Source organism: Salvelinus sp. IW2-2015, unplaced genomic scaffold (genome assembly GCF_002910315.2).
Source record: "Salvelinus sp. IW2-2015 unplaced genomic scaffold, ASM291031v2 Un_scaffold16552, whole genome shotgun sequence".
Lineage (NCBI taxonomy): Eukaryota > Metazoa > Chordata > Actinopteri > Salmoniformes > Salmonidae > Salvelinus > Salvelinus sp. IW2-2015.
The window spans coordinates 150116-174391 of record NW_019957641.1 but is presented as its reverse complement, the minus strand read 5'-3'; the positions used below and the strand labels follow the sequence as shown (position 1 = coordinate 174391).

General features: G+C 48.2%; 1 protein-coding gene and 1 non-coding gene across 2 annotated transcripts in view; both read left to right on the top strand.

The window, feature by feature from the left end:
* Positions 1-24276, top strand: part of LOC112080877 (ubiquitin carboxyl-terminal hydrolase 34) — a 65065-nt gene that overhangs the window by 15364 nt on the left and 25425 nt on the right. The window contains exons 12-45 of the mRNA XM_070442739.1: positions 986-1115; positions 1435-1565; positions 1833-2521; positions 3727-3941; positions 4717-4832; positions 6742-6869; positions 6998-7087; positions 7753-7848; positions 8348-8430; positions 9184-9338; positions 9680-9793; positions 10046-10145; positions 10439-10601; positions 10995-11121; positions 11547-11694; positions 12257-12357; positions 12624-12827; positions 13979-14104; positions 15412-15534; positions 15718-15801; positions 15898-15984; positions 16317-16517; positions 17598-17680; positions 17976-18016; positions 18220-18344; positions 18649-18801; positions 19005-19165; positions 19456-19760; positions 20207-20370; positions 20610-20675; positions 20845-21048; positions 21317-21394; positions 21675-21769; positions 22044-22216. Coding sequence (XP_070298840.1) covers positions 986-1115; positions 1435-1565; positions 1833-2521; positions 3727-3941; positions 4717-4832; positions 6742-6869; positions 6998-7087; positions 7753-7848; positions 8348-8430; positions 9184-9338; positions 9680-9793; positions 10046-10145; positions 10439-10601; positions 10995-11121; positions 11547-11694; positions 12257-12357; positions 12624-12827; positions 13979-14104; positions 15412-15534; positions 15718-15801; positions 15898-15984; positions 16317-16517; positions 17598-17680; positions 17976-18016; positions 18220-18344; positions 18649-18801; positions 19005-19165; positions 19456-19760; positions 20207-20370; positions 20610-20675; positions 20845-21048; positions 21317-21394; positions 21675-21769; positions 22044-22216 — 5059 coding nt within the window. The remainder of the gene's footprint in view (positions 1-985; positions 1116-1434; positions 1566-1832; positions 2522-3726; positions 3942-4716; positions 4833-6741; positions 6870-6997; positions 7088-7752; positions 7849-8347; positions 8431-9183; positions 9339-9679; positions 9794-10045; positions 10146-10438; positions 10602-10994; positions 11122-11546; positions 11695-12256; positions 12358-12623; positions 12828-13978; positions 14105-15411; positions 15535-15717; positions 15802-15897; positions 15985-16316; positions 16518-17597; positions 17681-17975; positions 18017-18219; positions 18345-18648; positions 18802-19004; positions 19166-19455; positions 19761-20206; positions 20371-20609; positions 20676-20844; positions 21049-21316; positions 21395-21674; positions 21770-22043; positions 22217-24276) is intronic.
* On the top strand, positions 8041-8173 carry LOC111971090 (small nucleolar RNA SNORA70). Its single transcript, XR_002878216.2, has one exon. It is a non-coding gene; the product is annotated as a small nucleolar RNA SNORA70 (small nucleolar RNA).

Sequence of the window (24276 nt, the reverse complement as noted above, 5' to 3'; positions counted from 1 at the left end):
CAGACTCATATTAAGCATCTCCAATCCAAAATTCAATCTAGAATCGGCTTCCTATTTCGCAACAAAGCCTCCTTCACTCACGCTGCCAAACATAATCTTGTAAAACTRACTATCCTACCGATCCTCGACTTTGGCGATGTCATTTACAAAATATCCTCCAACACTCTACTCAGCAAATTGGATGTAGTCTATCACAATGCCATCCGTTTTGTCACCAAAGCCCCATATACCAYCCACCACTGCGACCTGTATGCTCTCGTCGGCCAGGCCCTCGCTACATATTCGTCACCATAGCAACAACCACCAGKAGCACGTGCTCCAGCAGGTATAACTCAATGGTCATCCCCAWAGCCAACACCTACTTTGGCYGCCTTTCCTTCCAGTTCTCTGCTGCCARTGACTGGAACGAATTGCAGAAATCGCTGAAGTTGGAGACTTATATCTCCCTCACTAACTTTAAGCATCAGCTATCCGAGCAGCTTACCGATCGGTGCAGCTGTACACAGCCCATCTGTACATAGCCCATCCAGCTCCCTACCTCATCCCCATAATGTTTTTATTTACTTTTTTGCACACCAGTATTTCTACTTGCACATCATCATCTGCATATCTATCACTCCAGTGTTAATTTGCTAAATTGTAATTACTTCGCTACTATGGCCTATTTATTGCCTTACCTCCTCACACCATTTGCACACACTGTATATATACTTTTCTATTGTGTTAGTGACTGTRCTTTTGTTTATCCCACGTGTTGTTTTTGTCGCACTGCTTTGCTTTATCTTGGCCAGGTCACAGTTGTAAATGAGAACTTGTTCTCAACTGGCCTACCTGGTGAAATAAAAAATGACTTTGATAAGGAGCTTTATAGTCACATACACCCAGTCTAACAGAGCTGCTCTTTGTCTTGGTCACCTGCCCACCATAAAGATCCTATAATTGTGATTCTGTATGTAATTCTATGCGGCCCACCCTCCTTCCTCAGACCCTGTACCTGGCCTCCATGCTGATCAAGGCTCTGTGGAACAACGCCCTGTCCGCAAAGGCCCAGCTCTCCAAGCAGAGCTCCTTCGCCTCGCTGCTCAACACCAACGTCCCCATGGGCAACAAGAAAGGTACGATGGTTGTGTCTGTGTATTTCAAGGGGATATATATATATATTCTTTGATCAGTGATAGTCAACAACTCCGGTGCTGTTAAGTGGGTGGTATGCAGGTTTTTGGTCCAGTCCAGCACTAATCAAGGTGTTGAATCGGATGTTTTAGTGCTGGGATGGAACAAAAGTCTTGAACACCTTTTAGATAACAATAACCATGGTTTACCACTTGCTTAGATAAATATGCTCTTAAACATATCTGCTGTATATAGACTACCTTATGTTTTGTGAGATGCGGAATCTGATGCATCAAGCCTCTGCTTCTCGTCTCTACCCAGGCTCCCCAGCGGCCAGCCCGGACAGCAGTGACAACAGCGACACTCACCACAGCGGCGGTAGCGACATGGAGATGGACGAGCAGATGATGGGCGGCAGCAAGCGGGGCCAGCAGAGACTCTCTGACACGGAGGTTAGCAGCACTCTAGTGATGCACGTTCTCAATACATTTAATGGGAATTGCTATTAGTAGCAAACTGTTACTTTCCAGCACTGTTCAGAAATCCATGCCTTGTTTTTTTTGTTTGCCTAGCCGCTGTCTCCAATTGCGAACTTTTTAGACTTTTTATCAAAAAGCTAATCTAAGTCAATATCCCCGATATATTAGCATGTCTCGTGGTTCTGATGTATGGCCGGTTTAACTGGAACTGATTTGGTGTCCTCTCTCCGCCCCGTCCAGGAGTCGATGCAGGGCAGCTCGGACGAGACGGCCAACAGCATGGAGGAGGGCAGCAGTGGGCCGGGCAGCAGCAGTGGCCACAGCGAGGGCTCCAGCAACGAGGCGGGCTCCAGCCGTGCCAGCCAGTCAGCGGGAAGCCCCGGCAGCGAGCTGCACTCTGATGACATGGCTGACAGCGAGGTCCTCAAGGAGGAAGAGGAGGAGGAAGATGACGAAGATGATGATGAAGATGAGGACGACGAAGAGGATGAAGAGGGGAACAACCGGGGTGTAGCGGCCGAGGGCAGTCCGCAGAAGCAGCCCCSGGACCAGCCGGAGGTCAGGAAGCGGAAAGCGGGCGAGGCGCTGGTGGAGGAGCATGGCGACAGAACCGAAAGAGGGGCAGGAGACGGACCAAAACCCAAATGTTTGCCCTTTAACCCCGAGGCAGCCGTCGGCATGGTAACGGCTGCGGTATCGATGGAGGGCCGCATGAGGATGCTGGACGCCTGCTCGGCCCGGCCTGAGGGGCCCGAACAACAACATTCAGAGATGGGAGGCCCCTCATCTCAAATGGCCCCGGGCCCCCAGGAGCAGACCTGCCTGCCCTGCCCCGGGGACTTCCTGGGGGACGCCATGGGCAACGAGCTGTTCAACTGCCGACACTTCATCGGGCCTCACAACCACCATCATCACCACCACCATGAAGGGTAAGACTGTCACCATCTCTTTTGCTTTCTTTACGCTAACCTGTATCTTCTGTCTCTTTCACAATGTTCTATGTTTGGCAAATTTACCTCGGGAGATGAGGGTCTTTGAAGGCTTCTATCAACTACAGACCCCAACCAAGACCAACTGTCCGTGGCCGGTTCTACATGTTGAATCAGGACCAACTACTAGCAATTATGTCGGCGTCCAAATGAGTCGTGACACCATCCATAGACGGTTGAGTTGCCTGTAGTTGCATAGATGTGTAGAAGTGTCCAGTCAATCATTTCTACATTTGTCATGAGGAACTAGATGTACACTGAGGGTACAAAACATTAGGAACATCTTCCTAATATTGAGTTACACCCCGTTTTGCCTTCAGACCAGCCTCAATTCGTTGTGGCATGGACTCTACAAGGGGTCGAAAGCGTTCCACGGGGATGCTGGCCCATGTTGACTCCAATGCTTCCCATAGTTGTTTCAAGTTGGCTGGATGTCTTTTGGGTGGTGGACCAATCTTGATACACATGGGCAACTGTTGAGCGTGTGAAACCCAGCAGCGCTGCAGTGCTTGACACACTCAACACGGTGTGCCTGGCACCTTCTACCATACCCCATTCAAAGGCACTTAAATGTTTTGTCTTGCCCATTAACCCTCTGAATGGCACACATACACAATCCATGTCTCAATTGTAATAAACTGTAATTACTTTGCTACTATGGCCTATTTATTGCCTACCACCTCACGCCATTTGCACACACTGTATATAGACTTTATTTTTTTTCTATTGTGTTATTGACTGTACGCTTGTTTATTCCATGTGTAACTCTGTGTTGTTGTTTGTGTCGCTTTGCTTTATCTTGGCCAGGTCGCAGTTGTACATGAGAACTTGTTCACAACTAGCTTACCTGGTTAAATAAAGGGGGGGAAATATATATATATATATATATATATATTGTCTCTAGGCTTCAAAATCCTTTAACCTGTCTCCTCCCTTTCATCTACACTGATTTGAAGTGGATTTAACAAGTGACATCAGTAATTGATCATAGTTTTCACCTGGATTCACCTGGTCAGTCTGTCATGAAAAGAGCAATGTTTTGTACATTCAGTGTACATGTATTTGTTTTCCTTGCAACGTGAATCTTGGGCTTATTCAAGTGACAAAAACATGCATTGCCCTTCTAACATTGAATCATCCACCAGGCACATGGTGGACGACATGCTGAGCGCAGATGACGTGTCCTGCAGCAGCTCCCAGATCAGCGCCAAGTCGGAGAAGAACATGGCCGATTTTGACGGTGAGGAGTCTGGCTGTGAGGAGGAGCTGGTGCAGATCAACTCGCACGCCGAGCTCAGCTCCCACTTGCAGCAACACCTGCCCAACCTGGCCTCTATCTACCACGAGCACATGGTGCAAGGTAGGCTGCACTGCACGGTGCACCTAGGGTTGTGAATTTACTTAAATTTACCCAAAATTCCCAGGTTTCCCAGAAATCGTGGCTGGACAATTCACAGAATACCGCACTCGCGGAACGGTTTACCCACTTATTGCGCACCGATAACGGCCCTCAGTTTACAGCAGCGAGAATCATGTAGTTGCGGTTCTACTAATCATCTGGATGGGGCAATCCAGTCAAACGCTTTCACCATCAGTTAATCCCGTGTAGCTCAAGTGGTAGAGCATGGCGCTTTTATTTCATTTTTATTTAACTAGGCAAATAAAAATAAGAACACATTCTTATTTACAATGACGGCCTACCGGGGAACAGTGGGTTAACTGCCTTGTTCAGGGGCAGAACGACAGGTTTTTACCTTGTCAGCTCGGGGATTCGATCCAGCAACCTTTCGGTTACAGGTCCAACGCTCTAACCGCTAGGCAACCTGCCGCCCCTGGCTTGCAACGCCAGGGCTGTGGGTTCGATTTCCACGGTGGACCAGTATGACAATGTATGCACTCCCTACTGCTCTGGATAAGAGCTTCTGCTAAAAAAAACTTCTACCTGTAAACGTGACAGTATGCCATTCCAGATGGCTGCTTTCTTATTGCCATTCTTAGTGTCACTCGATTTGTTGTTATCCTTGCCACATTTTAGCATGATATTTTAGCTAGACATTTTAGCACTTCAATAAGTCTTTACTGAACCTTTCTATGGCTCTCTTTTTCACCAGCGGCTGTTTTTTATTCCTCTGCAGGCCCGCAGGTCCACAAGCACCAGTACTCTGGCAACGCCGTGACTGACATCAACCTGGACAACGTGTGCAAGAAGGGCAACACGCTGCTCTGGGACCTGGTGCAGGATGAGGACGCGGTAAGAACCATGACACTGGATTACACCGTGCACTAAGAAAGCATTCTGGTAGCGACTTTCTTGCTGAATAAAAGCAAGTAGCATGCCGCCTTGAAGCCTAGCGGCATAGAAGCAGAGTTTGAGTTCCCAGAAAGAAGYGACACATTATGTTGTCTAAATGTTCATTCACCGAATAAAAATACATTTAAAAGTCTATGCTTTTCCATCCCATTTTTAACCTCTACGGGATCGGTGTCCCTATACCAGGACGGTTGATGCTAACGTGCGCTAATGTGACTAGAATGATGTAAGTAACAGCCAACTTTCCAGGACATAGGCATGTCTTATAYGGGCAGAAAGCTTAAGTTCTTGTTAATCTAACTGCACTGTCCAATTTACAGTAGCTATTACAGCAAAATAATACCATGCTATTGTTTAAGGATGGTGCACAACTACAAAACACTTATCACGGCAACTGGTTTAAAACATTCACCTCTGAAGGTAAATAATGTACTTCAGTGATCTTGCTCTGATTTGTCATCCTGAGGGTCCCAGAGATAAAATGTAGCGTAGTTTTGTTTGATAAAATACATTTTTATATTCAAATGTTGGAACTGTGTTCTACAGTTTGAACCCCTGCTGTCTCTGGCTCCACACCCACTCCGCCCAGCCATCTACATGTGTGAAAGTTAATGATCCATCATGTATGACATTTTGTATTACCATATCATTTTTGTATGTTCTCTATAGTTATGTACTTAGTTATGTACCAATTCGGCACGTTTGGGCAGACTTGAAACAAAATACTGTGCAGTATTGCGATGCTTCACTGGATCTATCTGAAACGTTGCACACACACTACTGCCATCTAGTCGCCAAAATCAAAATTGCACCTGAACTGCTATATTATATTATGGCCTTTCTCTTGCATTTGAAAGATGAGGGGGRAAATGGTGTTGAAAATGCATGTTGTTTTGGTTTGTATTATCTTTTACCAGATCTAATGTGTTATATTCTCCTACATTAATTTCACATTTCCACAAACTTCAGTGTTTCCTTTCAAATGGTATCAAAAATATGTATATCCTTGTTTCAGGTCCTGAGCTACAGGCAGTTAGATTTGGGTATGTCATTTTAGGTGAAAATGGGGGGGTGGGGAAAGTGTCCTATCTTTAATTAACTCTGTCGATGGTTTTGGCACATAAGGTCCATGATAACTAGCAAATGTGCCCACTCTGGTCTTGGCACATGCGCTATAGCCAACAGCTCGCAAATACAATGTGGCTGCCTATAACCAAATAAAAATGTCACCAGCATACAAATGAAGACCCTCGATATTTATTGGAAAGGAGCATCAAGCTCATTACTGTCAACTTTCACCACCCTGTGAAGTTGATTTAGATGATTTCATCTGGAGCTTAATAAACTGCATGCTTTTTCAAGTTGTTAGTGACAAGACCATGCACAGCATCGCATGACTGTAAATATATCTCAAAGTCATGGTTAGTCTATCAGCAATTGTGCAATTTGCACTGCAATTTGTTGCATATCCTAATCAGCGACCAAAAAAGTATCCACCCTTGTCTAGAGTATTTTTGTTTGTTGACTTTTTTGGGAATTTTCYGACAATTTGACAGTTTAAATCAGGCCTGTTATGAGTTTGTTTTTTGTTTTGTTTTTCATATTTTTTTCAACGGGTACTTTACTCGGATGGTTGGATGGAAACCTGGTTACTGTGTGGAAAACACGTTTTGTCAGCTACTAAATACTCAACGTATTAGGAGAATGYGTCACTTCCTCCTTCAGGTTTCAAAGAGCAGCTCATTTATTATTAAGGTTAGTTATCGCTATTAGTTTAGGATCTTTGTGATATTCTGAAGTCTGGAAAAAKGTGCGAGTGACCTTTCTCCGTTCTTCCCTGTTCCATCAGATCCACCTTTCGGAGGGCTTGATCAACGAGGCGGAGAAGCTCCTGTGCTCTCTGGTGTGCTGGTTCACCGACCGTCAGATCCGCATGCGTTTCATCGAGGGCTGCCTGGAGAACCTAGCCCACCACAGGTGTGTGTGTGTGTGTGCGTGCGCATATATGAGCGTGTGTGTCTGTGTGAATGATTTTGTATTATCCCTTCTTTGGCTAGCTATTATGTGAAACTTGTTTTTTGACTCCATGCTTCTCTCTCTCACAGATCTGTGGTCGTCTCCCTGCGCCTTCTTCCCAAACTTTTCGGCACTTTTCAGCAGTTCGGCTCCAGCTACGACACCCACTGGATCACCATGTAAGCATCGCACCCTCAGCATGATTAGAACAGACAAACGTTGTCCATTACATGGAATCACAGAATAACATTGACAATGCAACAGATTTGGACATATTGTGACCATAACTCTGTGACATTAACTACTGTTTTTGTGACATTTGACATGTTTGTAAATTCACTTTGGAGTGCCAGAGTGTACGGTCAGGGCGTTCGTAAATTCAGAGCGTTGTCAGATTGTCCGTTCGTAAATTCAGAGTGTTTCGCGTTCAGAGCGCACTCTGGACGCTCTGGCCGAGGAATATGGTTGATCCGAGCGTTCTCAGGAGTGTTCTCACACAGCAGTCAAGCACCCAATCTAACTGTCTAACGTTGGTTAGCTTCCTAGCTACTTCCAGACACAAATGAGAGAACGCCTCACTGTGACCATTTTACTCGCCTTAGCAGAGCTGGTTAGGCTGTTTTCATGTTATGCGCAGCGCTGGTGACTGCAACTGTGCTGCCGGCAACAATTTAATTACGTTTTTTTTGCAGACGTTTACTGACACCGGCCATATTCAACGGCCGTCACGCGTTCTTAAATCCATCAGTTATTCTGCGCTCTGGCACACTCGGACGAGAGTGCTCAGAAATCGGAGCAGGTAATGAATTTCCGAACTCACACCCTTTGATGTCGTGTCTTTCAGGTGGGCGGAGAAGGAGCTGCACATGATGAAGCTGTTCTTTGAGAACCTGCTGCACTACATCCAGGAAGTCCGAGAGCAGAGGCACAAGTTTGCCCTGTGAGTAACCCACACGTTCTCTCCACTACACTACCCCCCCCCCCCCCCCCCCCCCCCCCCCCCCCCCCCCCCCCCCCCCCCATTGACATTATTGGCGTTGCCTTGTAACTATACAACGGTAACAGTCTTATTACTGTGGAATATGGCAACATATTTGGTAACGCAGCATGTCTTGTAGGTACACCAATGTAACTGCAGCTTATTGAGCCGACCAGTCTCGCTGCAGTGCGGTTCTGGTGTGCAATGGCTGCGGACAGTGACTCTGTGGTTGTGTATGTGGCCAGCTGGGAGGTGCTGGCTGCTTTAAGGGACCGCTGAGACAAAACGACCACATGTTTTGTCCTGACAGAACTACAGAGGGCGTGTGGCTAGTCTTTTTGATTTCCATATTTGAAATGTGAAACGCATTGAAATGGACGTCAGAGTGACGTTGCAGTTCAAAAGGGAACGGAGTAGTTCATTATTGAATGATGTGATTTTGATTACTATGCGATCACAGGTATGGCCACAGTGCGGAGGTCCAAGTTCGCTTGCAGTTCCTGACCTGTGTCTTCTCCACACTGGGCTCCCCAGACCACTTCAGTAAGTCAACACGGTCGTGTTCATTAGGCACCAAATGGCGCGAAACGGGGAGTGTTTCAGCCATGACGTGTCCAATAAAGGAGACTTATTCCAGCTTTCCGTTACATTACCCAGTCTTCGCATACAGTTCAACAGAAACATGCCCTATCATTCTCTGCCTCTMTGGATGGCTGGCTACACCCTGGGAATGGAATTTGCCCTGGTGGAGATGTGCAACCTGATGAGGCTCTCTTTCCTACAACAGAGACATCATTGTCCTCTGGCGTCTCCAGAGGGTTGACTGGACCTACCTAGCTAATTCACTCTGTTCATAGCTGTGTGTGTGACTTTTGTGTATGTCTGTGTGTGTCGCCTCTGTGTGTGTGTGTGAGCGTGTGTGTTTGCACACTTTTGTGTATGCGTGAAGGGGAGCTAATATTTTGGATTTCGAGGTAGACTGGGAGACTCCTGCCCTGGTGGCGCCCGATCGGGACACAAAAGGAATAATACTGCAGCCAATGTTCTCTGGCAACCATTTATATTGTGTGTGTGAAAATGTGGATGTGGTGTACATGTCTGCCTGTGTGGTTGTGTGTCTATTGTGGATCCAGTGTGGGMGTGATACGCTCATCTTCCCCTTATAGTCTGAAGTGTGTGGTTGTGTACCAACGCTGACACCAGTTTAACTCCTCCTCTCCCCAGCAGTGAATGTGTGCATATATAACAGCGGTGTATTTGTATATGAACACTCTAACAGCCTCTCCTCTCCCTCAGGACTGAGTCTAGAGCAGGTGGACATCCTGTGGCACTGCCTGGTGGAGGACGGAGAGTGTTACGACGACGCGCTGCACTGGTTCCTCAACCAGGTCCGCAGCAAAGACCAGCACGCCATGGGCATGGAGACCTACAAACACCTCTTCCTGGAAAAGGTACGACCGGACTGGACCATCTGGTCTTAGTGGGGAGGGGTGGTTGACAAGGGTCATTCCTACGTGGTCTGTGGTGGTGATGGTGAACCTGAGCTAAAAACAATTAAACCAATCGATAACTAGAATCTGTAACAAACAAAAAAGGGGTGGGGGTGGGGGGTTGTCATTTAAAAAGTCCCAAAGTTGTCAATTCATTGTGAAAGGTCATTGAAAAGTGATTCACTAGCCGGGGGAAACAAATCGGAAAAGTTGTCCRAATCGTTGAAAATCCTTGGCATTAAAAGCGTCGCAGAATCTATCATTGCAATACCTTTTGCCCTTAATACTTCCTGTTTCCTCAGATGCCCCAGCTGAAGCCGGAGACCATCAGCATGACGGGCCTCAACCTCTTCCAGCATCTCTGTAACCTGGCCCGTCTGGCCACCAGCGCCTACGACAGCGGCTCCAACTGCGAGGTACACACACACACACACTTTAAACACTTTATTTGAATCCACAAATCACATTACAGAGAAGGATTCAAACACACACACACACAAGGACACACACACACACACACACCCGAGTACAGTTAGTCATACACACAGACACTCTTATACACACACAGTTTGTGTCATCGGTGTTTGCTAACTTTCAGGCCCGTCATACCTCTCACTGAACCCTGTGACAACGCTTGTCTATGACCTCTAACCTTTGACCCCCTCTAGCTGTGTGGCATGGACCAGCTGTGGGGCATCGCCCTCAGGGCCCAGTCCGCAGACATCAGCCGCGCTGCCATCCAGTACATCAACTCCTACTACATCAACGGTCAGTGGACCTTGAGTTGGTACATGGTTGAAGACTAGTAGTAGAATTTCTCTACCGTGACACCCTTTTTATATTGCTGCAAAAAAGGAAGTGAAAACCCTGTCCCCGCAGCAGCATGTCCTGATCCAAAACATCCTACTTTATAGTCATTATATTGAACGAGCGGTTTTAGACGTTTGCGTAGAAGCTCGGCTTATTTCAACGTGCCGATCAGGAGTCACCGCGATGACCTGCTGATTTACGATCTCGCCCGATATTGATTCTGCGGTTGCGTGTCCGTCTCCGTCCCCCAGCTGGTAAGACGGGCCTGGAGAAGGAGCAGGAGTTCATCAGTAAGTGCATGGAGAGCCTGATGATGACCTCGGCCAACCTGGAGAAGGACGCCCACTCCAGCCTCACCGTCATCGAGAGGGGCCTGCTCATGCTCAAGACCCACCTGGAGGCCTTCCGACGCAGGTTGGGAGCTCACACAAACACACACGCACACACAGAAAATGCATGTACGCAAGCAGACGCACAGAAACTCTCACACAAACACAAATGATAAGCCTCATCTCCATCCTCTCAACCTGTGTACTTTAAGCCCTGAACCTCTAAAGTTAACCAGAACACTGCTTATCATCAACTATATTTCTGACTCGCCTAGTAGAGATCATCCCTGGACCTGGAGAGCTACAGGACAAGCTCTTGGTCCMGTTCTCCTGACCCATCCACCCTTCACCCAAACTTTCCCCCCACTCAACTCCCGCGCTAATTTCAACCAGCACGAAGAACYGTGTCTCTCTTTGGCGCTCTCTCACTTTCTCTCTGCACCCCCAACACTCTCTTTGTCTCCTGCCCCCTCTCCAGGTTTGCGTACCACCTGCGTCAGTGGCAGATCGAGGGCACGGGCATCAGCAGCCACCTAAAGGCGCTGAGCGACAAGCAGTCTCTGCCACTGAGGATCGTGTGCCAGCCCGCCGGCCTGCCCGACAAGGTACCCAAGAAAGTACCCAGCATCTTGGTACTTAATTATTAACCCTTGGTCGATTGGAAACACTCAAATGCTCTTGTTGCTGTTGTGTTCTGTTGTGTTAGGAAAAATCTACAGGCCACAATGTCAAAATGAATGGAAACGATTGGTKCAMGCTAATTTCATACTTTTATGGAGTAGAATTATGTTTGTTGTGGTACTACTGTGAAGAATGCTGTGTTCTCATTCTAGATGTTTGTAAGGATGTTCTAACACACTTTTTCTATGTGTGTGCGTCTGTGTGTGTCTGTTTGGTCACTTGCCTTTGTGTGTGTGTGTGTGCGCGCGCGTGCGTCTGTCCCTTTCTGTCTGTGTGTGTGTTGCGTCTGTCTGTGTGTGTGTTGCGTCTGTCTGTGTGTCTACGTTCCTACCTGTGTGTGTGGTACCAGATGACCATCGAGATGTACCCCAGTGACCAGGTGGCAGACCTGCGGGCCGAGGTGACCCACTGGTACGAGAACCTGCAGAAGGAGCAGATGAACCAGCAGGCCCAGCTGCAGGAGTTTGGGCAGAGCAGCCGCCAGGTGGACTTCCCAGGTCTGTCACCTCTCACCTTTGACCGCTGAGCCAGTGTAGCGGCAATGCCAATGGAGAATCTCGATTGCTTTTCCTTGATTCCTCGCGTCCTCTCCTCGCCTTTTTAAAAAACCAATTGGATGAGGAGTGGATGAGTATGCGATTGGATGGAATCAAGAAAATGCAATTGAGATTCTCCCGAAGGCTGTTGCATCCTTCCCTTTTGAAGTAATCACTGATCTCACAGTGTATTTTGTATCAGTATTTTAGGGGTATTCAAACAGGGCCTGTGTGTCAGTAGTCTTGAATTGAATTGAATTTGATCTTTTGTCCCGAAGGGCAATTCTTATGCAGCGAATGGTTTCCTTACCCCCTCACTAGAAATGCACGCTTCCTTTAGTGATCTATTGAGGTAATCACCTCAGAAGGAAGGATTGCACCGTTTCTATGCAATCCTTTCAGATTTGAGTCATGGTTATTCACTAAGGGAAAGGAGCAAGTTAATGGATCAGAATCCACTTTTAGGTGTTTGGGTGTTGGTTGTTTCGCCAGTCTGTTTGTAACGCGTGTGTGTTTCCGTCAGGTGGTTTGATGGGCCCGGTCAGAATGATCTCCTCTGGCCATGAGCTCACCACGGACTACGATGAGAAGACCCTGCATGAGCTGGGCTTCAAAGACATGCAGGTAACTACCTACACACACTTGGCAGTCTGCACTTAGGCGTAAATAGTCGCACACTAGAGCTGGGATTTAAGTMCGATCGCGGGTTATTCTGACCAGGCGTTGCGGCTTTTAAAGGCCATTTCCGATTGAGCCGACCATATGTGGCGTTTACGTGAATTATATCTCTGCGAACGGGGGAACGTTGGCTTTCAAAGCCGCAATGTCTATAACACACGATTGGCCCCCTCATCTACGGCACTCATGCCTCTCCCTCTCCTCATTTACAGATGGTGTTTGTCTCGCTGGGCGCCCCACGGCGGGAGCGTAAGGGCGAGGGGGTGCAGCTCCCAGCCTCGTGTCTCCCCCCGCCCCAGAAGGAGCACATCCCCATGCTACTGCTGCTCCAGGAGCCCCACCTCACCACCCTGTTTGACCTGCTGGAGATGCTGGCCTGCTTCAAGCCCCCCAGTGCCCTGGGAGACAGCCCCGAGGTGGGTCATGGGTTAGGGCTTTGTGTGAGGGGATGTTGAGGGTGTGTGAGATGCCAGCCTGCTTTAAGCCCCCCAGTGCTCTGTGAGAGGAGGCCCTTTACATACACAGTGTGTGTATGTGGGGAGGGGGTGACAAAGTGGGTTTGGCAGGACGGGGTGTGTGGGGGGGTTGTATGTTGGGTGAAGAGTCCCCCTCGGCATCTCCATCAAAATGTGTGTGTGTGACGGAGTAGATATGGGGGGGGTATGTTTGGGAGTGGGTTTCATTGTATAATCTTAACATTTTTCGTCTATTAGATACCCTTAATAATATAGCTAAGGAAATAAGAAAGCAACAGAGCGTTTGAAAAAGCAGCTTGGAAATGGCTACATAGAAACCAGACTTGAAATACTCTCCATCCGATTAAATGTAAAATAGTCTTTGAACAAAAAGCCCTTCCAGAATATAAAGTAGGCTCTTCCTTCCAGGTGCATCATGCATAATGCATCACGACTGTCCAATGGTCTTCTGGCAGTCGTTTGATAGTCCAGTAAAACGGACTGCAGGGGGKGTGTCCCAAATGCCATCCCTGTTCCCTTGATAGTGCACTATTTTTCACCAGGGCTCATATGTTCCGGTCGAAAGTAGTGCACTATGTAGGGATTAAGTTGCCATTTAGGACTGAGCCCCGGGTGTGTAATACATAGGATGTAAGGCGCTCATCTGTCAACGTGTATATTTTAGTCACAGCGGCGGGAGCCGTCTCGTTTTGAAATGTAAAGTCACCCGGCGGTCAGTGCTTTTTATAGTCTCTCCCTTCACAGGGACTCAGAGAGAGGGGTTATCCAGTGTGCTGTTTGTACGTCACTCACTCCCTCTTTTGCATGCATTTATCCCTCTCCCTCCTCTCTCTCTCTCCCCCCTCTTCACTTCCTCACATCTAACACTCATCTGATCTGACCAGAACGTTAAAACAATTACTTGAATCAAAATGAGGTATTGACTATAGTGTATGCCTGCCTTCGGCTGTGTTTACGGGACTGCTCCAGGGCTGCTGCTCTGTGATGTGTGTGTGTGTGTGTGTGTATCGGTATGGGTTCTGTCACTGTGACAGCAGAAAATAACGCCTTACAAATCTCTAAATAAAGATGTATTTTATTGTACTCTCCAGAACCTACGATGTGAGGAGCTGCATCTCCATGCTGAAAACCTGTCGAGGCGCGTCTGGGAGCTGCTCATGCTGCTGCCCACCTGCCCCAACATGCTGCTGGCCTTCCAGAACATCGCCGATGACACGGTACGTCACCTGTTCACACACACGCTCCCCATAGACGCCGTCGCGCTCCCCATAGACGCCGTCGCGCTCCCCATAGACGCGTCGCGCTCCCCATAGACGCCGTCGCGCTCCCCATAGACGCCGTCGCGCTCCCATAGACGCCGTCGCGCTCCCCATAGACCCGTCTCGCCCCATAGACGCCGTCGCGCTCCCCATAGACGCCGTCGCGCTCCCCATAGACGCCGTCGCGCTCCCCATAGACGCCGTCGCGCTCCCCATAGACGCCGTCGCGCTCCCCATAGACGCCGTCGCGCTCCCATAGACGCCCTCGCGCTCCCCATAGACGCCCTCCGCTCCCATAGACCGCCGCGCTCCCATAGCGCGTCGCGCTCCCCATAGACCGTCCCGTCGCTCCCATAGACGCCGTCGCGCTCCCCATTAGACGCCGTCGCGCTCCCCATAGACGCCGGTCGCGCTCCCCATAAGCGCCGTCGCGCTCCCCATAGACCCCTCGCGCTCCCATAGACGCCCTCGCGCTCCCCATAGACGCCGTCGCGCCTCCCCATAGCGCCGTCGCGCTCCCCATAACGCCGTCGCGCTCCCCATAGACGCCGTCGCGCCCCCATAGACGCCCTCGCCTCCCTAGAACGCTGGCGCTCCCATAGACGCCGTCGCGCTCCCCATTAGACGCCCTCGCCGCTCCCCATAGACGCCTCGCGCTCCCCATAGACGCCGATCGCGTCCCCATAGACGCCCTCTGCGCTCCCCATAGACGCCGTCGCGCTCCCATAGACGCCATCGCGCTCCCATAGACGCCAGTCGCGCTCCCCATAGACGCCCTCGCGCTCCCATAGACGCCCTCGCGCTCCCCATAGACGCCGTCGCGCTCCCCATAGACGCCGTCGCGCTCCCCATAGACGCCGTCGCGCTCCCCATAGACGCCCTCACGCTCCCCATAGACGCCCTCACGCTCCCCATAGACGCCGTCACGCTCCTACACACCGTTGAACATTAATCTATACACTACCACTGACACTCTACCCCAATACTGTTGTGTACCTGCCACCAGGCCTGCTTATCCCTTTGCATCCTGCTCATTCGGTTCTACTCGTATTTCTTAAGCATTCCCAGGGCCCCAGGAGTGTACATTTCTGTTCCAGCCCATCACGCACACGCCTCATTCAACATATCAAGGGCCTGCCGATTAGTTGAGTTGTTCAATGAGGCGTGCTTGTTCTGACCCACTTTGCACACCAATCAAACACATGGACATGAATGACAACATAAAGATATGTGTCCTGTCTCACGTGTTCTCTGTCTGTCCGTAGGGAGGCGAGGGTCTGTGCTGGAAGGACCTGCTGAGGATCAAGAGCCCCCACAAGCTACTGTACGCCCTGGAGATCATCGAGGCCCTGGGCAAGCCCAACCGACGCATCCACCGGGAGTCCACGGTACTACTGGGACTGCATATATATATACACACACACACACACACACACTTTGTCACTCAAACACCTTTTTTCCCTCATTCATGAACACCCACATTCACACACACATAGATATGCACACCCATGCTCTGCTCACTGATTCAACCACGTGTATGAATGACCCCTGTGTTGTCCGTCCGTGTCCAGGGGAGCTACAGTGACCTGTACCCAGACTCTGACGACTCCAGCGAGGACCAGATAGAGAACAGTAAGAACTCCTGGAGCTGCAAGGTACGCCTCTTTTAAACGGACTAACTCTCATACTTATACAAACCACTTATCCATCAAGTCAACTCCATTTTCTTTTTTTTGGCTCTCTTTTTACAGTTTGTGTCGTCTGGAGGACTTCAGTTGCTGTTGGAGATCTTCAACTCTGCCATTCTGGAGCCCAAGGACCAGGAGTCTTGGACAGTGGTGGGTGGATCAGAAACACATTATAATACTTGGAGGAAATGGAATAGAATGGGTTGTATAGATTAAACTAAATAAAGTTGACGTCTCGGTACATTACAGTCATATGATGAGTGGTAATGATTCTGTAAAAAACTGTTATTCACACATTGAAAACTGCTTTATGAGGTGCCGATGATTTCCAATTTCAAAGTGGACAATCATAAAATATAAATAAAAACATGGGGGTTATGAACAGGACAGAAATAAAACCATGTCAAACATTGTTTTTAAAGACAATGTTCTGTAGTTAGTATTGTGTTAACACAGGTCACGTCTCTCTCTCTCTCCTCCAGTGGTTGTTGGACTGCCTGGCTTGCCTGCTTAAGCTCATCTGCCAGTTTGCGGTGGACCCGGCCGACCTTGACCTAGCCTACCACGACGTCTTCTCCTGGTCGGGCCTCACCGACAGCCAGCGCAAAAGGGCCTGGCCTGGCAAGTCCCGCAAGTCCGCCGGCGACCACGGCAAGGGCCTGCACATCCCCCGCCTCACAGAGGTACACTGGTCCTCAGCTAAATGCTAACAGCATATGCTCACCGCTGGGTGGGGAGTTGCCATCCTTAACTCTTTCTGTGCAGGACACAGCCTTTCTTTCCACAGCTGTAGCACTTAAAAGAGAAATGATCGAGCGATTTTGTATTATTTTGTTTGACATAACCATGAAATACAGAAACGTGTAATAACCCCAGATTGAGCAACCAGTAACCGTAAAATATGAATAAAACATTTTTATAAAAAAAAATGTAAACTTAATTTCTGTAGTGAAGGCAACATTTCTGTAGAAAGTAGTAGAGAATGTCCTGCAGCATCTTTTTCTATCCCCATCTATTTCCTCTTCTCTCCCTCTGAAGCAGTCTTCTATTTCTTCTTCTCTCCCTCTGAAGCAGTCTTCTATTTGCCTCTTCTCTTCCCTCTGAAGCAGTCTTCTATTTCTTTCTTCTCTCCCTCTGAAGCAGTCTTCTATTGCCCTCCCTTCTCTCCCTCTGAAGCAGTCTTCTATTGCCTCCCTTCTCTCCCTCTGAAGCAGTCCTTTATTGCCTCCCCTTCTTCCCTCTGAAGCAGTCTTCTATTGCCTCCCCTTCTCTCCCTCTGAAGCAGTCTTCTATTGCCTCCCCCTTCTCTCCCTCTGAAGCAGTCTTCTATTGCCTCCCCTTCTCTCCCTCTGAAGCAGTCTTCTATTGCCTCCCCTTCTCTCCCTCTGAAGCAGTCTTCTATTTTGCCTCCCCTTCTCTCCCTCTGAAGCAGTCTTCTCTTGCCTCCCCTTCTCTCCTCTGAAGCAGTCTTCTATGCCTCCCGCTTCTCTCCCTCTGAAGCAGTCTTTCTATTGCCTCTCCCTTCTCTCCTCTTGGAAGCAGTCTTCTATTGCCTCCCCTTCTCTCCCTCTGAAGCAGTCTTCTATTGCCTCCCCTTCTCTCCCTCTGAAGCAGTCTTCTATTGCCCACAGCTATTTTGTCTCTGCACTTCCTTCCCTGTGGTGTCTTGGCCTCTACACGAACTTCAAAACTATCCCCATGGTTAATTCTTTCTATCTTAAATACTTGATAAACTTGATAATACTTTATTTTATTTTMTTCAGGTTTTCCTGGGCCTTGTCCAAGGCACCAACCTGATCCAGCGCTTGATCAACGTGGCCTACACGTACGACAACCTAGCACACAGGTGAGAGAACACCGAAGACAAGCCCTGTGTTTCAGTGGTCACACTACGCACTAGCGTGCTATGTAGTACTTAACTACTTATTATGTTTGGTGTGGCAATGTATGTGGTCACACTCTCCATGCCAAGAAAGGCTTTTGAATTTGAAGACAGGGAACAAATGATTGGATTTGATGGAAGGCGTTAGGCATTCATTGTAAGTTCTCCTATGGACATGGGGTATCAGTGTGAAATGTTTTTGTACTAAAGGTTTCCGTCAGCCTATCTTGACTTTGTTTACTTCCTGTCTCACCTGCAGAGTTTTGAAGGCCCAATCGGATCACCGGTCCCGCCATGAAGGTGAGCTACATTTTACAAATGCTTAAATGTTAATCAACATGACAAATTAAAAGCCACACTTATTTTTTTTTTTCACACAACAATTTTRCGCTGAAAGTACAACTTTCATAGCCTCCTTATCCATTCTGTATGTGCTTAAGCACATTGTTCTTGTGAATGACTCATTAGACATGTGAAATGACGACGTTATTCCTATGTTCCAGTGACCCACTACTCCATGTGGCTGCTGGTGAGCTGGGCCCACTGCTGCTCCACGGTCAAGTCCGGTCTGGCCGACAGCGACCACCTCCACGACTGGCTCAAGAAGCTCACCCTGCTGGTGCCGGAGGTGAGATCTGGGGGAATAATGAGACACTGACCCCCCCCCCGGAAATGAACTGCTGTCTAGTTTTGTCTTCATCTTGCTTTTCTTCCCCCTGCCTAAAAACATGGCCTCAGTTTCGTTTCAGTGTAACATTTGTGGGTATTTCCACCCGAAAATATTGTCTCTGGGAAGAATCTAGCTATACCGCGATTTGTTGATCCTATTTTGATGCCACTGAAATACTAACTATTCTGTGATCCGTGTGACCTTGGTAACAACATCAAATAGAGGAAGGTGTTGACGTGAGTGTGTCTCTTGTCCTTCTCAGACGGCGGTGCGTCACGAGGCGTGTAACGGCCTGTACAAGCTGTCCCTGTCGGGTCTGGAGGGAGGAGAGTCCATCAACAGGTCCTTCCTGCTGCTGGCCGCCTCCACGCTGCTCAAGTTCCTCCCCGACGCACAGGCCCTCAAACCACTGCGGGTGGGTACAGCACACACACACACTTGCGCGTATAGACCCGATGCTTACAGACACACACAAGCACAATTTTGTTGTACTGTATACTGATAAAAACAAATGTGTTCGTTGTGGGTTATTCAATTCCTAGGTCACGTCAAGTCACACATACCTAATATAAGTATGGCGGGCTCTGTAGCTGATGTGCTGTGTGGTCATGTGTTCAGGTGGAGGACTATGAAGAGGAGCCCGTGCTGAGGACGGGCTGTAAGGAGTACTTCTGGCTGCTGTGCAAGCTCATCGACAACATCCACGTCAAAGACGCCAGCCAAACCACTCTGTTGGACCTGGATGCTTTAGCCAGACACCTGGCCGACTGCATACGGAGGTGAGTCCAAGATGATTCTAAGACCAGGTCTGCGTCTGAAACGGCGTCCTATTGGACCATGGGCCCCCGRGTCAAAAGAAGTGCGCTATATAGGAAATATGGTGCCGTTTTCGGACACAACCCAGGTCTCTATTGAAATAGATGTTTAATGTGTGATGGCTTGCGTTGTCCACATTCATTCTGGAGTATGAAGGCCAGCTCAGTTCAAATACACAAGACAAGACTGTTTTTAAACCACTTCTACAATGACGTTTGCTTGATCAAACATTGACCTGTCTCCCGCTCCCCAGCCGTGAGATCCTGGACCAGCAGGACGGCGCCATCGAGGACGACGGCCTCACGGGCCTCCTGCGCCTCGCCACCAGCGTCCTCAAACACAAGCCCCCCTTCAAGTTCTCCCGAGAGGGCCAGGAGTTCCTGCGCGACGTCCACAACCTGCTCTTCCTCCTTCCCAGCCTGGCCGACCGCGCCCAGCCCAAGTGCAAGTCGCATGCRGCCCGCGCCGCCGCCTACGACCTCCTGGTGGAGACGGTGAAGGGCTCGGTGGAGAACTACAGRCTGCTTCACAACTGGGTCATGTCCCAGCACATGCAGAGTGAGAAGAAAMTTTAGGAACCGTTGAAAATGTTACTAGGAATATTTGTCAATGAGAGTAATGCATTGGTAGGAGGGTCCAAGGGAATACAATGGCTATTGAATTAGACATTGTGCTGGCTGACAGAATCTGAAAATAGTTTTCGCCCCTAAACTGCGCCTAGCTGTTTTCTTTGGTGGGGTGGGGGAGTAGAAATACTATATAYGCTGGTTTTAAACAATCAGCCAAATAGCATCCCTTTGAATTCGAGCCTTCCTGTTGGTAATGTCTGCTCCATGATTGGATCAAATGAGTGAACCAAGTTGGTTTATTRAAGTTCAAGGTCATTTTTTGAAAATGCTATGATTTAAGATATTTSAGCATCATCAAACAATCTTAGATCCGGTATATTCTATTAGGCTCCTGAACCATATGAATATTTGTGTTAATGTTAATTAAATTGACAGCCTCTCACGCCCCGTACAAGTGGGACTACTGGCCCCACGATGACGTGCGTGCCGAGTGTCGCTTCGTAGGCCTCACTAACCTGGGGGCCACCTGCTACCTGGCCTCCACTATCCAACAGCTCTACATGATCCCTGAGGCACGCCAGGCCGTCTTCACTGCGAAGGTCAGTCCTCTCTATATTACCGTGGTTCCTTTTTCACAATGCTGTAGTTTGTACGGGGGCAATTTCGCCTCATCCACGCTTGTAGATAGCAGTCAACTGGATGATCCACGGCGGCCATTTTGCGCAAGAATACTCATCCCACACGTGCTTTTTCACTCCCTCTGCCACCGGAAGAATGCTTTGATGTTGAAATTGTGAATGTTTGTTTGTTAATGAGAGTTTGTGTGTTTTTTTTCCAGTACGCAGAGGAGATTAAGCACAAGACCACCTTACTGGAGCTCCAGAAGATGTTCACCTATCTCATGGTACGCAGCCGGTCTCTCTCTCTCTCTCAGCCCTCTGTCTCACACCCTTCTCATCCATCTCCTCAGTCCTCATATGACAAGAACAAACTGACGTTGTCCCCGTGGAGAGCCCGCTACTTCATTTTTGCTCCACTCATCTGTCTTCCATTTGCTCCTCGCTCCGTTCCAGGAGAGCGAGAGGAAGGCGTACAACCCCCGGCCGTTCTGTAAGACCTACACCATGGACAAGCAGCCCCTGAACACGGGCGAGCAGAAGGACATGACCGAGTTCTTCACCGACCTCATCACCAAGATAGAGGAGATGTCCCAGGACCTGAAGAACACAGTGAAGACGCTCTTTGGAGGGGTCATCACCAACAATGTGGTCTCGCTGGTAAGAATCACTGTACTCCTTTCAATGTTTACCGGCAACATTTCCATAGTGCAAAAGAATTGTGTAAAGTGCAAAACTCGTTATAAACCGCATTAAACAACACTGCGAGATAACGAGATTTACTGTCTTTTTTGTGCTGTGCACAATTCCTTTGCGCTACAAGAATTCACTACAAAATGTCGCCCTATGTGTGTTTATTGCGTTTGTGTTGGAGTGTGTGTGCGTGTGTGAAGCCATCCTCATCCAGCTAATTTTCTCTGTCCAACAGGACTGTGACCACGTGAGTCAGACAGCCGAAGAGTTCTACACCGTCCGGTGCCAGGTGGCCGACATGAAGAACATCTACGTAAGCACGTCGCCATCAACATCGTTGACTTTGTTTTAGAAGTGCAACCAAGTGTTATAGACTGGGGTTTACCTTCCAGTCACAAGTCTCAAATCTCATAGCATTGTAGTATCACACCGATGCCTTCTATTTTTACTCTGGCAAATGGCAACTTTTCCTCATGTCATCCTATGTTGTGTTCTGTTAGTCTGGTGTATTTTCTATGCTCCTAGTTCTTGTGGGCATACAGTGCTGCTTGGCGTGTTGCTAGAGACGTTGGTGTGTCTTCGTGTTTCCTCAGGAATCTCTGGACGAGGTGACCATCAAGGACACTCTGGAGGGGGACAACATGTACACCTGCTCCCAGTGTGGCAAGAAAGTACGCGCCGAGAAGAGGTGAGTCGACTCTAACCTCCCGAAGAGGACCCTGCTGGTCCAAATGCGTTGTACTTTCTCTCCTGAAAATAAGCTAAACATAATACATTGGAGTTGGTAGTTGTATACCAGACATTTTTGGAATGGTTAGCTGGTTTTCCACCAGTTGATGTTGGTTTACGATTTGAAGAAATAACTTAATGACATCTCTAGTTTCTCTTAATTTTTTTGTTGTTGTCCAAGACCTGTGCTTATATTAATCTCCCTTCCCTTTCTCCATCCTGCTCCATTCCAGGGCCTGCTTCAAGAAGCTGCCTCGCATCCTGAGCTTCAACACCATGCGCTACACCTTCAACATGGTCACCATGATGAAGGAGAAGGTCAACACGCACTTCTCCTTCCCCCTGCGCCTCGACATGACCCCCTACACTGAGGACTTCCTCATGGCCAAGGGCGACAGGAAAGAGGGTACGCGTCACTTCCTGTTCCCGACAGAGCCCCAACCACCTGATTGGTTCTCTATAGGCCCTGTACTAAATTCACTTGGTGTCACTATACTGTCTATTCGGTGTATTTGAAATTGGGTTGAATAGCAATAGGAGGAGAATTACCTTTTCATAGTCTGTAGAAAAAAAGACAAATGTACAGGTGGTGGATAGAAAAAAGAATATTTGAAAACAATGTCGTGTCTGTAATGATCCCCAGTGATTTATCGCCGATATATTAGAAGTTTTGAACCTCTTGGTATCTTCGTCAGGTCCACCTAGCCTATCAGAGGGCAAGCTAGGTGGAGCAACCAGCATGCCTTCAACCAATAATTGGAGGAATGGATTGCTCATTGACGTGGTCCACTATACCCTACTACAGGTTTCCGGGAGGAGGGTGGGGCTAAGGTGGCGGAGAGCTACGAGTACGACCTAATCGGCGTCACGGTGCACACAGGCACGGCGGACGGCGGCCATTACTACAGTTTCATCCGAGACATCGTCAACCCGCACGCCTACAAGAATAACAAATGGTGAGGAATATCTCTGGCTCTTATTGAAATCAGATCAGCGGGGAATAAAATTTAAAAAAAAAGAGGTCTCATGTTATGGCTTTACGATACACTGTGCTACATTTTAGTGCTTTAGAATTTTCGGGAATATAATCGACTGTCATTAACTTAGTTTGCTTTTCTCAGGTACCTGTTCAACGATGCCGAGGTGAAGCCCTTTGATTCAGCCCAGCTAGCCTCCGAGTGCTTCGGTGGAGAGATGACGGTAAATCCTAAAATAAAGACAAAGCTCCAGCGTTTTCCTGTTCATTTATACTTTTCAATGTTGAAATGTTTCGTCTCACCAACATGTTTGTCTTTCAGACGAAAACGTACGACTCTGTCACCGACAAGTTCATGGACTTCTCCTTTGAGAAGGTCAGTTTCCCAGTCAGTTTCCCAGTCAGTTTCCCAGTCAATCGTTTTCTAATGTGACATTTAGTTGAATGAAATGATGGGTTTTAAAGTTGACAGTTTGTCCCGTGTCTCTCCCTCCAGACCCACAGTGCCTACATGCTTTTCTACAAGAGAGTGGAGCTCGAGGAGGAAAATGGCAAAGACTTCAACTTCGACGTTTCTCCAGATCTACTCGAGGTACCCGGCTGGTTACAATCTCATGGCGCTCTCCTTTCTCGCGTTCGTTATTCTCTCCCGACTTTGAAATACTTATTCTGTATTTCTTTTCTCTACTCAGTGGATTTGGCAAGACAACATGCAGTTTCTCCAGGACAAGAACATTTTCGAGCACACATACTTTGGGTAAGTGACACATTTCTTTGTACTAGCCATCATGACTACGTTTTCTGAAGCTAGACTGCAGATGTGATATTCTTGAGAACTTATGTTAAGAGTTCTTTGCTTGTAAATATATAACTAAATCGATTTTACTTACAAAGTACTGTCTCAATTAAAGCTCATATCCATTCAAATATGAATATGGTCTTGATCTATTAACATGGTGTAAGTTATGTAGGATGAAGTGTTGCCTTGGTGGATAAACTGGTCTGAGATCAGTGTTGTGACTCTCTCTGTACTCTTACCTCCAGGTTCATGTGGCAGCTTTGCAGCAGCATCCCTAGCACTTTACCAGACCCCAAAGCCATCTCCCTCATGACTGCCAAGGTACGACCGCACTCCACTAAAGCCTTATTCTCAACCATAGAACTTAATTTGAAAAATCCTTGACCTTTTCACCGTTTTTTAATTTTTATGGTTTTACCTTTACACTTTTTGAATATACTTTCCACTCTCACACTTCTCCTTGGTTACAGCTTAGCACGTCGTTTGTCCTGGAGACGTTCATTCACTCCAAGGAAAAGGTGAGTTGTCCTTCCTTACTGTCAGTGGATGGCTCCCTCTAGTGGCTAGATTGCAGTCTGGTTATTTTTCAGCGGTTTGATTTTATGCCCTCTGTTTTACAGCGTGGTAGATGGTCTGTAACTTCTAGCAAGGGTTTGTCTACATTTTGTCTGTGTGTTTTCAGCCCACCATG